At 41.5% G+C, this 14,312-nt stretch overlaps 1 protein-coding gene across 1 annotated transcript in view; it reads left to right on the forward strand.

Annotated features, from left to right (window-relative positions):
• The window catches only part of LRP2 (LDL receptor related protein 2), a 196,332-nt gene that overhangs the window by 134,195 nt on the left and 47,825 nt on the right, over window positions 1-14,312 (forward strand). The window contains exons 45-51 of the mRNA XM_060016628.1: window positions 1,671-1,796; window positions 2,939-3,058; window positions 5,658-5,793; window positions 7,265-7,462; window positions 8,415-8,710; window positions 10,177-10,693; window positions 13,724-13,876. Of these exons, the coding sequence (XP_059872611.1) occupies window positions 1,671-1,796; window positions 2,939-3,058; window positions 5,658-5,793; window positions 7,265-7,462; window positions 8,415-8,710; window positions 10,177-10,693; window positions 13,724-13,876 (1,546 nt within the window). The remainder of the gene's footprint in view (window positions 1-1,670; window positions 1,797-2,938; window positions 3,059-5,657; window positions 5,794-7,264; window positions 7,463-8,414; window positions 8,711-10,176; window positions 10,694-13,723; window positions 13,877-14,312) is intronic.

Here is a 14,312-nt window from a genome sequence, read left to right on the forward strand (position 1 = left end):
TAATGAGTTGGTGACCAATGAGCACTAAGTTTTTGCTTTGTTTTGTTTTTACTATTGTGTTAAACTCATGGATTTTTACGTTTTTGAGTTTAAATGCAGTGAAGTAAGTTACTGGTTTCGGTGCTTAATTGTTCTATCTTCGGCCAGCAGGAACCCTGGTAAAGTTGGGTTCTCTGTTATTTTGACTTGACCCCATTCAGTCTTCCATAGCTCAGACTTGTACATTTCCTGTCTCAGACCTGGAATTGGCCTCATTCCTTTTGTGGTATTTAAAAATTACCACAGTGTTGCATTACCCATTCCTATTTGGCTTTTATTGCTTCTAGGCCTTTTTATTGGACAGAGCTAGGAAATACAATTCTTAAGGGGAAAAAAAATGATATTGGTATTTTCCATTTTAATTTGGGATAACAGGTTTTTTACCTTTTGGATTTTATAATCATGTCTGTTTTACTTAAAAATCTTGGTTTGTAATAAGTGACATTAACATAGTCACTTATTTGCTTTATTCTATAATAATTTCAACATGCCTATAAGAATTTCAACGTAACCACACAAATATAATTAAAGATTTTAGGTCCTTCTTGTTCTTAGATTATTTCCCACTAGGAATATGCAGTCATTTGTTACTGTTTCCAAATTTTGTTTGGAAAATGTTTGTTACATTTGGAAAATGTTTGTTACAAATGTAACAAACAAATGTTTGTTACATTTGTTACTAGGAATATGCAGTCATTTGTTACTGTTTCCAAATTTTAGGAATTGCTTTTCTTTATCTATTTTTATTTCATTATGTTTATTTATACAAAATAATGTGCATGGTTTCATAGTCAAAATTATATGACAAGGTGCATTCACAGAAGTCCTTCTTCCTTGTCCTCTCCACCCTGCTCCCTCCATACTATTCTCAATCTGTTCATAGGGGTTACAATTTTCATTAGTTTTATCTTTTCATCGTTGTTGTTTTTGGTGTAAGCATTTCTTTCTTGCTAGACATACACACTGCCATCATTTTTCTTACACAAAAGATAGCCTAGTGTTCTGCTTTTTTTTTTTTTTTTTTTTTTCGGTACGCGGGCCTCTCACTGTTATGGCCTCTCCCGCTGTGGAGCACAGGCTCTGGACGTGCAGGCTCAGCGGCCATGGCTCACGGGCCCAGCCGCTCCACGGCATGTGGGATCTTCCCGGACCGGGGCATGAACCCGTGTCCCCTGCATTGGCAGGCGGACTCTCAATCACTGCGCCACCAGGGAAGCCCTCTGCTTTCTTACTGTTGATATATCCTGGAGATCATACCATCATTCCTTATCAATATACAGAGATCTTCATTCCTTTTTACAGCTACATATTACTCCATTGTGTGGATATGCCATCATTTATTTAACCAAGAGTGGGGATTCATGCTGATGCTATTAAATAATGAAAACAGACAATTAAAACTATAAAGCAGCCTCCCCTCACCTCCATGGCCTCCGGTATCAGCTGGAAATATCTCTTTTTACTGTAGAATGTATGGCATCCCATAAGTGTCATGGATCATGCCTCTGTGATAGCTTTGAACATCCTTCCCTTCTGGTGGTTTGATTCTGCAATAGATCTGTTAGCGTGGACGTGTATGATGTGTATGTGGTGGGTAAGTTCCAAATGTTTATCTGGTTGTCTTTTTCAAGCTGATCGCACGTGCCAGCCTGGATACGTAAAATGTATGAATTCAACTGTTTGTATTCCTCATCTTTTCTTGTGTGATGGAGACAACGACTGTGGAGATATGAGTGATGAAAACCCCATTTTCTGTGGTAAGATAAAACTGCGTTTCCTTCTGTGGTTCCAGGGATGCATGTCTTGAGCTAATACAAAGATACATCGCCTGGGTGTTTGGGCTAATTTCAATTTGTTATCTCAAATTGACCTTGTAAGTAGATTCAGTAGGCAGTTACTTTAGGATGTAATTGTAGGGGCATAAGAAGCCCCTTCTCTCTGTTCCCTGGCTGGATGCCTGACTCCAAATATTTCTTCCAGAGACCAGCTCTAATGCCTATCTTTCTACAATTAAAGACCTTTTGTCTTCAGGAACTCCAGGCAGAATTTGCACATTGAGCCCTTGTATTTGCTCTCAATACATTTGTAGTAGCCATTAGTAACTGAAAGGATTTTTCTCTCTTTTTCATATGTTTGACTTTCAGAAACCTTAATTTCATATTTAGCCATTTGGTTTAATCAAATAATTTCCTGTATCTATTAAACTAAAAGGCCTTTCTTAAGCACGATGATTTTGAGACTATTGGTGTAAATAGATGCATCCTTTAAGAACTTAGTGATTGTCACCAGGCCAGGTTACAGTCCAAGAGCAGGAGTCAGTTGTAAAAACAGCAGCAAGAGGTAGCAGAAAATCTAGAAAACACATTAGACCAGAACTACCTCAGGTTATGTGAGAAAAGAATCAATGTTCACGTGTAGGCAGAGTCATTTACTCAAATGAATTATAAGGATGATTAAGAGCAGAACTTTGATAACTCTCTAGAATCATGGTCTAAGATGGCTAAAAGATTGTGTGTAGGGTGAACTCAGATTTGGTTATATTGTTGTTTTTGCTTTTCAGTAGCATTTATTTTATTTTATGTTATGGCAGAAAACGTAGAACCAAGTTTTCTTTTATCTATAATTTGTGATTTCATGTGTCAAAAAAATAGTCTTTTGGTATTTCTAGCAAATGCAATCCATTTTTGAACTTCTGGAATTTGGAAAAAAATTCTGGGAAACTGGAGTGGTATTGCTCTCCCATACTCTTCCCTCCCAATGGAAAACTTACACAAAAACTCATTTCCCAGGCCTCAGCCTTCCTTTCTTGGCAACTCGTATCCAGATCAGAGATACAGGCAGGTTATTAGGAACAAGCTTGTGTGTTGCTCATGGGTTTTATCTTCTTTGCCTCCTGCAGTCTCTAAGTCGTGTAAGAGCGATGAGTTCCACTGCACATCTGGATCCTGTATTCCTAGCTTTTGGTTTTGTGATCACGAAAGAGATTGTTCTGACGGCTCTGATGAACCTGACACTTGTGGTAAGAGAGTAAACAAGCATGAAAAGCATTGTAATGCGGCTGGAGACCCTCTTCCGACTACTTCAAATATAGACTACGATTCTGGCTGCGGGATGTTTGCACTCCTTACTGAAACCACTCAGCAGACATTCATTAAAAACCTATTCATGCAGGGCACTGGGTGGGTTGCTGATCAGGATATGGAGGCTGCTGATCGATGCAGATGAAAAGAGATTATGTTGGTGATGCACCTGGTACCTGCCTGGCTTGTAGAACTCAATTAATTGTAATTGACTCTGAGTTGGAATTTCTGAACTTGGCTGAGTTCTGACCCATAAGACTGTGGGAGGATCCAAGAGTGATTGAAATCATCATATATAGGTGGAGGGGGCATATGAGGGGCACATATTTCTTTCTGTTCTGTGTGCCAGCTGAGGAGGTAGGGTCCATGGCCATCTGAGCTTCCTGAGATGTTCCAAGGACCTTCTAGTCATATTCTTAGAGGCAGTTGTGTGTTGCTTGTGTTTGAAGGCTGCTATTTACCTTTGGAAGTCCTAATCTATATCCACGCACAATTTTTTTTTACATAATTAAAAAAATATAAAGGTAAAATCGAATACATTGCTTTTTTGTCTGTCAATATTGCTGTATAGGGGTCAGCAAACTATGGCCATGGGCCAGCTGCTTGTCTTTATAAATAAAGTTTCATTAGAATGCAGCCACATCCTGGCTATGGCTGCCTTTTTGCTACAATGGCAGTGTCAAGTAGGCGCGACAGAGAACATATGGCCTGTGAGCCTAAAATATATACTGTCTGGTTAAGAGAGAGTTTGCTGACCCCTGTTACAAAGTCTTCATACTCCTGTTTAATGGCTGTGTGATATTCCATTGAGTGGTTATATGATCATTGAATTAACTGCCTCTATTTTAAGCATTTAGATTGCTTTATTTTTTTCCTGTATTATAAATATCACTGCAGTAAGTACCATCACATATAAAGCTTTTTTTTGGAGTGGTATTTTCTTTTTTCTTTTTATAAATTTATTTATTTATTTTGGCTGCATTGGGTCTTCGTTGCTGCGCGCAGGCTTTCTCTAGTTGCGGTGCACGGGCTTCTCACAGTGGTGGCTTCTCTTGTTGCAGAGCACGGGCTCTAGGGCGCGCGGGCTTCAGTAGTTGTGGCACACAGGCTCAGTAGTTGTGGCGCACGGGCTTAGTTGCTCCATGGCAATGTGGGATCTTCCCGGACCAGGGCTCGAACCTGTGTCCCCTGCATTGGCAGGCAGATTCCCAACGACTGCGACACCAGGGAAGTCCCTGGAGGGGTATTTTCTTAAGACCATTAGCCTAGTTTTGCAGCTGAATTCAGACTATTTTCTATTCCTATCTTCCCTCAGGTTCAAATTCTGTGGCTAATAGAAAATGGTATTAGAAGCTCTTTGCCAATTTCTTTTTCCCCAACACTAAGAGTTTTGAGAAAACAAAGGGCACATAGAGTTTTGAGGATCTGTAAAGGAAATAATTAGTAACTGTTAGGTGGGTAGAATAGTCTTAGAGATTGGTTTAAATATATGAACTATTGGTTCAAATATATGAAGAATAAATATAGTTTCCAGACTTTTCCATGGGAACCAAAGTCATAGTAATAGCAATTAGTACCAACTGTCTGACATATTTAAATAGAAGTAAACACGCAATCTAATATGAATGCATTCTCATAATATGCAGAGATTTTTTTTCTAGTTTTATTGAGATATAATTGACATACAGCACTGTGTAAGTTTAAGGTATAGAGCATGATTTACACACATCATGAAATGATTACCACAATGAGTTTGGTGCACATCCAATACACAGATATTATTTTAAAGAGATAATAAGATGTATATAAAAGAGTAAAATCCCCATTCCTTCACCCTCCTACGGTCCCCTCCCTCCCTAGACATAATCACTATTAAGTGTGAATTCTTCTTATCTTTATCTATATATCCTGACATGTAGTTTTTAAAACACAAATAGGATCTTACTACCTATATTTTTTCTGCAATTTCCCCCCCCCCCCACTTTTTTTTTTAGCCTAACAGTAGCTTGTCACTTAGAAAGTGCAGCTCTATCTGATTCCTTTGCACTGCTGAATATTGCTGTAAAGTATGGGTGTTCCATGTGTTTTTATCCCTTTCCCAGCTGATGGATATTTAGGTTGTTTCCATTTTTTCACTATAAGACATAATGCTAGCATGAACATCCTGCATATGTGGGAAGATTCTTATAGGCTAGATCTCTAGGACTAACATTCCTGTGTCAAAGGGGATATGTTTCTTTCAAAGACTGTATTGATATGTACTCTTTTCTTACCAGCTTATGAAAGGTCATGTTTCTCCTTACTGTTATTATTGTGCTGTATTTTTAGTGGTTAAAATTAAATTTTCTTTAGCCCTAGGCTAATTTTGAGGGGTCTCTGGGTTTATTGGCATATGACAACTTGATTCGTTGACATGTGGGATATGATTAAAGAACTCTAATTGGTGTTCTAGAAAGCCCATGCTGTAGTAGGCTTCTCTCAAGATTCCTGGACTGCAAACCACTCTTCTCACCAAGACTGCTTTTTATATTTTTTCAGAGTTTTCTGAGCCAACATGCTTCAGTGATGAATTCAGGTGTGACAATAACAGGTGCATCCAAGTAGAGTGGGTCTGTGATGGTGATAATGACTGTGGGGACATGAGTGATGAGGATGAAAGACACCACTGTGGTAAGTGCAAACAATCAATTCCTCTGCATTGTCACATTCTAGGGAAACTCAGTAGATTTATTTTTCTGTCTTTGGAATATGTGGTTGTCAGAGAGGTTCCTCTTTGTTGAATGCACACAGATAGAATGTTACCTTTATTTTTAGGCCCAAGAATGTTTGATATCATTCACTTAAATGCTTTAAAATGATGAAAAATGATTTTAATGTTTACTTTTTTTCTGTTGCATTTAGGTAATGGAAATAATGTCCTACATTTCTAGAGCATATAAAGAGAACTCAGTTGGCCACTCTTAATAGCAGTTTTAATAGTGTTGCAATTAACTGTGCCTCCAGTTTTATCCATTACCCTAGAGCTGTTAGGGGGTGGGGGGGTCATTCCTTTTAAGTGAATTATGGAACAAACTATGGAACACCATCTCCCATTACCAACAGAGCATAGAACTCTTAGCTAAGGTGTCTTGGAAGAGTGTCTTTCCCTGGTAGAATAATAAAAACAATGACTCCATGATGTCTGCATTTGATTGTTACCTCATATGTCCATGACTTTGGTGGTGGTCCATGGTTCTACATATATTCTATGAAATGGGTGGTTGGCAGCTGCACAAACATGGACTGTAGATATACTTTTCTCCCATATCTCCTCACCAAGACTCCCTTCCTCTTGTCTCCTCTTTACCCTCAGTGAGATTGGATAAAATACCTGTATTTTATTCTGCAGGCTTTCATGATTACATGTTAGCATCTTAGCTCTTTCCTAACAGTGTCTTGGTTTCTGACAACTCTTATTGACATACACAGCTCCTATACACCTAGGAAAGAAGCCCTAGCTTTTTGGAAAATTTTATGACTTTGAGCTATCTAGTCAACCATTGCGAGCTTCAGTTTTCTCATCTGTAGAACTGGCATAAAAATGCCTATCTCACATTGTGTTTGAGTGATTATACTTTGTAAACTAAAAAATGTTACCAAATGTAAGGGATTTTTGGTATCCAATTAATAAAATGTGAGTAGTTTTTTTTTTGTTTGTTTGTTTGTTTTGTGTGTGTGTGTGTGTTTTTTTTTTTGCGGTACGTGGGCCTCTCACTGTTGTGGCCTCTCCCGTTGTGGAGCACAGGCTCCGGACGCGCAGACTCAGCGGCCATGGCTCACGGGCCCAGCCGCTCCGCGGCATGTGGGATCTTCCCGGACCGGGGCATGAACCCATGTCCCCTGCATCGGCAGGCAGACTCTGAACCACTGCACCACCAGGGAAGCCCTACCTTTACTTTTTACTTCTGAAAAAAAATCAAAGATCCAAAGCAATTAAAATGAAAATTTGGGAGCGTAGTTTGTCTACCTATTTTCCCTTCATTTCCTTTCATCCCTCAGACTATTATGTAATGTCAAGCAAGATAAATAATGCTTCAGAATGAATTTGACTTCTAGAATGAGCTCTCATGTGATTTCTGATTCTCATGTGCTTTGGTTTCAGAGAGTCACAGCTGCTCAAGTTCTGAGTTTCTCTGTGTAAGTAGCGTGTCTCCATCCAGGAGGTGCATCCCTCAATCTTGGGTTTGTGATGGCGATGCGGATTGCTCTGATGCCTACGATGAGCACCAGAACTGCACCAGGAGATCCTGCTCTGAAACGGAGTTCACCTGTAGTAATGGACTGTGTATCCCCGACTGGTTCAGGTGAATTGGGGATTAAACAATCTACCAACAAACCTAAACTTCCATGAGGCAGGACTGGGGCCTGGAGCCCATGCTACTTTTAGTGGTCTATGAAAATGTTTGGATTTCTTTTAAAATCAAAAGAAAAAAAAAGAAATTTTAGGTCAAAGAAAGTATTATAATACCAAATAATATTAATATATCTGGCTTTATACCAATGTGGTCCTTAATTATAAATGTTTTTTATGGTGGTAAAAGTCACATAATATAAAACATACTATTTTAACCACATTTAAGTGTACAGTTCAGTGGCACTAAGTATATTCACATTGCTGTGCAACTCTTACCATCATCCATCTCTGCAATTTTTCACCTTCCTAAACCGAAACTCTGTCCTCTTTAAACACTAACTCTCCATTCGCCCTCCCCACTCCCCTTAACCCCCGGCCCCTGGCATCTACCAATGTACTTTCTGACTCTATGAATTTGACTATTCTAGGGAAATAAATAAATATTTTTATGGAGGAAGGGGCCCATGAAGGCAAAAGTGCCTAGGGTCCATGAAGGTCATAACGTGACCTTGCACGGAGGGTCAGAGAGATGAATGAAGTGGGCTTGCTAGAAGAAAGTTCTTTCTTGAGGTAGCTGAGGCTCTTGGTTTTCCACTTGGAGTAGAGGCATGGGTACAAGAAATACTTCATTCTCTTCTCTCTGCTGTAAGAAGAATAACGGTGTGAGCATGATGATAAATGGGTCTGGGCGCTGCGGCTCAGGGTCAACCAGGCAACAGTGAGGGGCAGGTGAGGTGGACCTTGGGCAAGTGTTCCAGCTAAGAGACGCAGACACTAGTCAGCGTCATTTGTGTGGAGGGAAATTGCGAATCTGGATTTTCACCTGAAATATTCTGATTTTAAATGCTGGAAACATATTAAAAAAAACCCTCTCAAGAGTGGTACTGGGTTTCATGACACAGGTGTGACCGGCGCAACGACTGTGGTGACTACAGTGATGAGAGGGACTGCGTGTACCCTGCCTGCGACAAGGTCCATTTTACCTGTCAGAATGGGCTCTGCATTTATAAGGCCTTCGTCTGTGATGGGGAAAATGACTGTGGAGATGACTCAGATGAGCTGGAACACCTGTGTCACACCCCGGAGACCACGTGTCCCCCTCATCAGTTCAGGTGTGACAATGGGAACTGCATCGAGATGGTGAAAGTCTGCAACCACCTAGATGACTGTTTAGACAACAGTGATGAGAAAGGATGTGGTGAGTATAACAGAAGATCGGGGAAAAGGAAACCAGGGGGACAATGTGGATTTTCAACCCTTCATGACTTAACAGGACTTGTCAGTTGGTTCTCTAAGTAGAATATTGCCAGAAAATTACCATTGCTTGTCTAGCAGAAAGCAAGGATTTCTTGGTATCTAAGGTCAGTCACAAACATTTTGTGGACTAATTCATGAGTTAGGCAGTCATTACAGAGAACAGGAGATGAACAAATTCAGGCCAACGGTATCTAACAGCAGAGAGTGTTGATTCTCTTTGGCCTCTTGCAATGACTTGTTTCCTTCACTGCCTCTCTGCTAGGATTCCTTAGCCTGTTTTGTTTTTTTTTTAATAAATTTATTTATTTTATTTATTTTTATTTTTGGCTGTATTGGGTCTTTGTTGCTGCACGCAGGCTTTCTCTAATTGCGGGGAGCGGGGGCTATTCTTCGTTGCGTTGCGCGGGCTTCTCATTGCGGTGGCTTCTCTTGTTGTGCAGCACGGGCTCTGGGCGCGCGGGCTTCAGTAGTTGTGGCTTGCGGGCTCAGTAGTTGTGGCTCGTGGGCTTAGTTGCTCTGCGGCATGTGGGATCTTCCCGGACCAGGGCTCGAACCCGTGTCTCCTGCATTGGCAGGCGGATTCTTAATCACTGCGCCACCAGAGAAGTCCCCTTAGCCTGTTCTTAATTTTCATCCTCAGGTGACTAAAGGGGAGAGTTTAATTGGCAGCCCCTCCCCCCCGCCCCCCACCAAACTCCCACAAGTAAACCCGTCTAGAATTTATAAAGTACAGAATCTTAAGGAAGTGTTCTCCCGTGCTGTGTAGTTAGTTTTTGAATGAGAATGGCCATGTGTCACAGGACCAGCCAGAGGTACCCTCCTGGGGTGCTGGGTGGCTCATCCCATTTGTGAGACTCAGTCAAGTGAGCACTTCTCTTCCCATCTCCATGTTCAGGGATGTCACACTGCGAGCCTGAAATTGGCCATGGTGTGAGTCGTGGCACCATTGAACTGGAAGAGGCTACAAATTAGAGCTCCCCCCTCCCCCCATCCCACCCCACACCCCAGACCTGTTTTACCAGCACACCACTGTGTGGGCTCTTCTGCTCTTCTTTCTTCTCTCTCCTGCTATTTCACTTCTAAATTTATCGATTAAAAGAAGATTGGCAGGTATAGGATTAGAAGTCAAACTTGTTGGTTGTATTAGTTGTTAAAACCACTGGTGAAGGATCAAGTTGGGAGGAAGTTGAGTAAGAGTGACTTTTGAATAATGTAGGGCCTTTAGAAATCCCTTCTTATCTGTCTTCTTTTAGCATGATTCATTAAGAATTGGGTCTGTCCAAACGAAGCAAAACAAAATGAAACAAAAAGGATTGCGTCTGTCCAGTGGGAAGGTTGACTTTGGACCACTATGGTGGATCCGTTGCTGTCAACTTAGGTTCTCTGATAACTGTCTTTTACCTACAGGTGTTAATGAATGCAATGACCCTTCACTCAGTGGCTGCGACCACAATTGCACAGACACTTTAACCAGTTTCTATTGTTCTTGTAACCCTGGTTACAAGCTGTTGTCTGACAAGCGGACTTGTGTTGATATTGATGAATGCAAGGAGACGCCCTTTGTCTGTAGCCAGAAGTGTGAGAACGTACTGGGCTCTTACATCTGCAAGTGTGCCCCAGGCTACATCCGTGAGCCAGATGGAAAGACCTGCCGGCAGAACAGCAACATCGAGCCCGATCTCATTTTTAGCAACCGTTACTATTTGAGAAATCTAACTATCGATGGCCATTTATACTCCCTCATCTTGCAAGGACTGGGTAATGCTGTGGCAGTGGATTTTGACCGAGTAGAAAAGAGATTGTACTGGCTTGATATAGAGAATAAAGTCATTGAGAGAATGTTTCTGAACAAGACAAACAGGGAGACAGTCATAAAGTACAATCTACCGGGTACAGAAAGTCTGGCTGTCGACTGGGTTACCAGGTAAGAAAAAGCTGAGGAGCTTTTTAAGAGTTAAAAGGCGTTTTGCTTTTAAAAAAGTATTCAAACCGTGTTTCCATCCTAACAGAGAGCTGATCTTTTCCAACTTGGGTTAATGGGTAGATACATTTTAATGCTTCTGCATGTTTTTGTTTTTTTCTGCTATGTACCTAATAATCAAATGGGATACCACAGAACCTAAAATCTAGTGATTTTAAGAATTTATGATATCAATTTCATGGGGAGGGGCATCACAAAGGAGGAAAGAGCTCTGTTATTACTGGCCATTCAGTGAACTGGAGGTGTTGTGAAGGGATGATGCATGCATTTGTTGGTGCATTCAGTCATCGAAAGCTGTTGCCTAAGTGCCTCCTGCATGCAGTGCTATGCTAGGAACTGGGGTCTAGAGGTCAACAAGACAGACACAGCCCCTGCTTTCCTGGCGTTCACAGGCTGCTTGCAATGCTATTTATTCACAGCCTGGGCTGGTTGTAAAATGGAGAATGGCCGACTTGAAACTCTGAGCATCTTTAAGGGAGATGGTGATACTTTAATTCAAGTCCACCAGCTCAACCACACTTCTTCACATCTCTATTGCATATCGAATCTATCAGATATTTGGCTTTGTGGTTGACATGAAGCTGGAGGCACTTAGCCTGCAAATATTATTGCTTCAGTCACCTCAGACCTACAGAGGACTCTTCCACGTCTTCTCTGTTTGACCATCTTAAGGGTAAAGGTCCTAAGATGGGGGATGGAGAATTGGCCCCCTAGTTCTACCTGAATAGTAACTGGCCTGCCATAGGTGCTCAAGGACTGCCTACAGAAAAATGAATAAAATCTTGATCATGTGAATACAAGTATTTTATATATAGTGGCTCTTTTGTGTGTCAAAAAGCATAGTGATTAATGATTTGCAGGAACAGAACTAATTGTGGTACTGCTCCTATCTCATCCTTTGCTGCAATGCAAGAAAAGGTAATATTTTAGCCTTGATATTGTCATTCAGCCCTCTCTCCCCAAAACTGGTAGGATGAGATTTTCCCCTGGATTTCAGCTACTTTCCTGTCATTCTAGGCATGTTCTTGACCAGGGGAAAGAATTAGGTACATATGTGGTACTGAGAAAGATGGAGCAAAAACGTCTAGGGTGAGGGTAGGATAAAATATCTCATGACCGAAGCATTTTCTCAAATGTTCAAGAAGGAGTACAGCCAGGCTAAACATTCCTTAAAACACAAGGCAAGATAGAACCCAGTCACATTTAAGTTTGTAGGGGACAGTTCTAAGATACTAATTACATTGAAATTTGAAACCATTTCCCCAATATCAATAAAGATGTTCATAGCGAACTCAAGGATGTTTGGTTTCCAAGGCCCTTAAACTTGATATACAAGTTTTTCAAAGCACCATTATGCACAGTGGAAAATTGTGCCGGTTCTCAGTCCTCTTAATTTTTCTTGGAGCGTGCATGGAGTGTCTTCTCCATATTCTGTTCACTGGGTCAGCGTTTTGACTGTGGAATAAAGAGAAATTAACGAGTTGGCAGGAAGCTCCACAGAGTGGAGTGCCCTGTGGTGGAGCCAGTCTTGAATTCCTGCTCTAGCTCTTACTAATCAGCAACCTCTGGGCCTCAGCAGCCTCATCAGGAAAACAGGAATAATGGGCTTCCCTGGTGGCGCAGTGGTTGAGAGTCCGCCTGCCGATGCAGGGGACACGGGTTCGTGCCCCGGTCTGGGAAGATCCCACATGCCGCGGAGCGGCTGGGCCCGTGAGCCATGGCCGCTGAGCCTGCGCGTCCAGAGCCTGTGATCCGCAACGGGAGAGGCCACAACAGTGAGAGGCCCGCGTACTGCAAAAAAAAAAAAGAAAACAGGAATAAGATATTAAATAATATACTATTAAAAAAAGTCCTTAGCCCAGGGCTTGGCATTTAATAGATGTTTGCTATTATTATTGCTATTATTACCCTCTACAATGTTGGAATCTAAAATTGTGGCCATCTCATACATCAGGATTTACCCAACTGAATTAAATAGCAAGGCTTGTGCATTTATGCATAGTCATTCCCTCATCCCCAAGCCTAAAAAGATGTTACTGTCCTAACAGTTAAATATTCTGACACCTCGCATGGTTGGATCAGGCTTGCCTCTGGCAAGGAGACATTGGGGTCTTTTGGAAGAGAAATCGTTTCAGTAGGAATTGACTATCAGATCTCAAATGACACTCATTCTAGGAGTTTTGAACCCTTTGGAAGGTTATGGATACTTTAAGACTCTGGTGATACCCACAGACCCCTTGCTGGATAAAGCCACTTAACAAATTTATGCTTATACAATTTTGCATCAGTTTTAGAAGGTACACCCCCCGCCCCCAGAGCCTAGGCTACCCTGGTGTCAGATTAAGAACCCCAGATTTAGAACCCTGCCTTATAGAAAATAAATGGATTTTATTGAATAGCAATATATTCAGAACTGAAATATCCTGAGGTAAGAGATTCTAATAAGTTTCTAAAGCTTTTTGAGTTTAAGTAAAACTTGGCACAGGGTAAGAAACTCATTTTGCCAGCCTACTGGGACGGGGCCAGGGAGGGGGTCAGGTTTTTCTTTATCTGAAGGATGCCATGATTCAGAGTTCCCTTGTGCAGTCTCAATGATAGCACTTAGACAAGTTTGTTTCCTTGACTCCACCATTTAAACTGTAGTTCATGATACTCATGGATCACTCTCACTTCCGCTTCCCTGCTCCTCTAAAGCCTGGAACATTGCTTGGGGAAGATGCCTTTTGCTGCACGAAGCAAGTAAAGCTAGAATCCTTGTGTGAAGTGTGGCCCCAGAATTTCCTGTTGTAAGGTGACATCAGGAAGAGTAGCACACATTCTTGCATCTTCCGTTGCCTCAGGGCAGGAAGGTCAACTGTGTTTCCCCTTGTCCTTGTTTGCCTGGGGGAAAAGTGCTTGGATCGGAAATTGTGTGGCTAAATGTGCCTTTTTTCTCAAGTAAAATGGCTATAACTCCTGGTTCTCCATTTTCAGAAAGCTGTATTGGGTGGATTCCCACCTGAATTGCCTTTCTGTCTCTGACCTCAATGGTCGATACCGCCGCAAGCTGGCCGAGCACTGTGTGGATGCCAACAACACCTTCTGCATTGAGAATCCCAGAGGAATTGCCCTTCACCCTCGATATGGGTATTGTCTCCCTGTAATCTTGGGCTCTTCTTTCATGCCCTTCTTCCACCTCTGTTACCACAAAGGCTGTTCACGTAGTGATATCAAGGCCAGTGTCTTGTTGGAGTTTGTCTTCTGCTTTTCCTACCTGGTAAATGGCTTAGTATAATGGGTAGAAGCATGGCTTGTTCAAATGCTATTCATCGGCTATTCTATTTTCTTTGCCATGACACACCATTTCACTTTCAAAGTCACATTTGGCTGCATACAAGTAATTTATGGTTTAAAAAAACAACAACCCACCTTTACTGGACTTTCCATGTCCAATCCACTGAAATCCCCAGTTAATCATGTTCATTCCTGAGCATTTCCTGTGCATCATGCCCTGTTAGATTATTTTCTGTTCTCTTTCCTTTGTGAAAGGCTCTGTAGGATGTAAACTCCATTTCTCTAATTG

This window comes from Delphinus delphis, chromosome 7, assembly GCF_949987515.2.
Source record: "Delphinus delphis chromosome 7, mDelDel1.2, whole genome shotgun sequence".
In the NCBI taxonomy this organism is placed as follows: domain Eukaryota; kingdom Metazoa; phylum Chordata; class Mammalia; order Artiodactyla; family Delphinidae; genus Delphinus; species Delphinus delphis.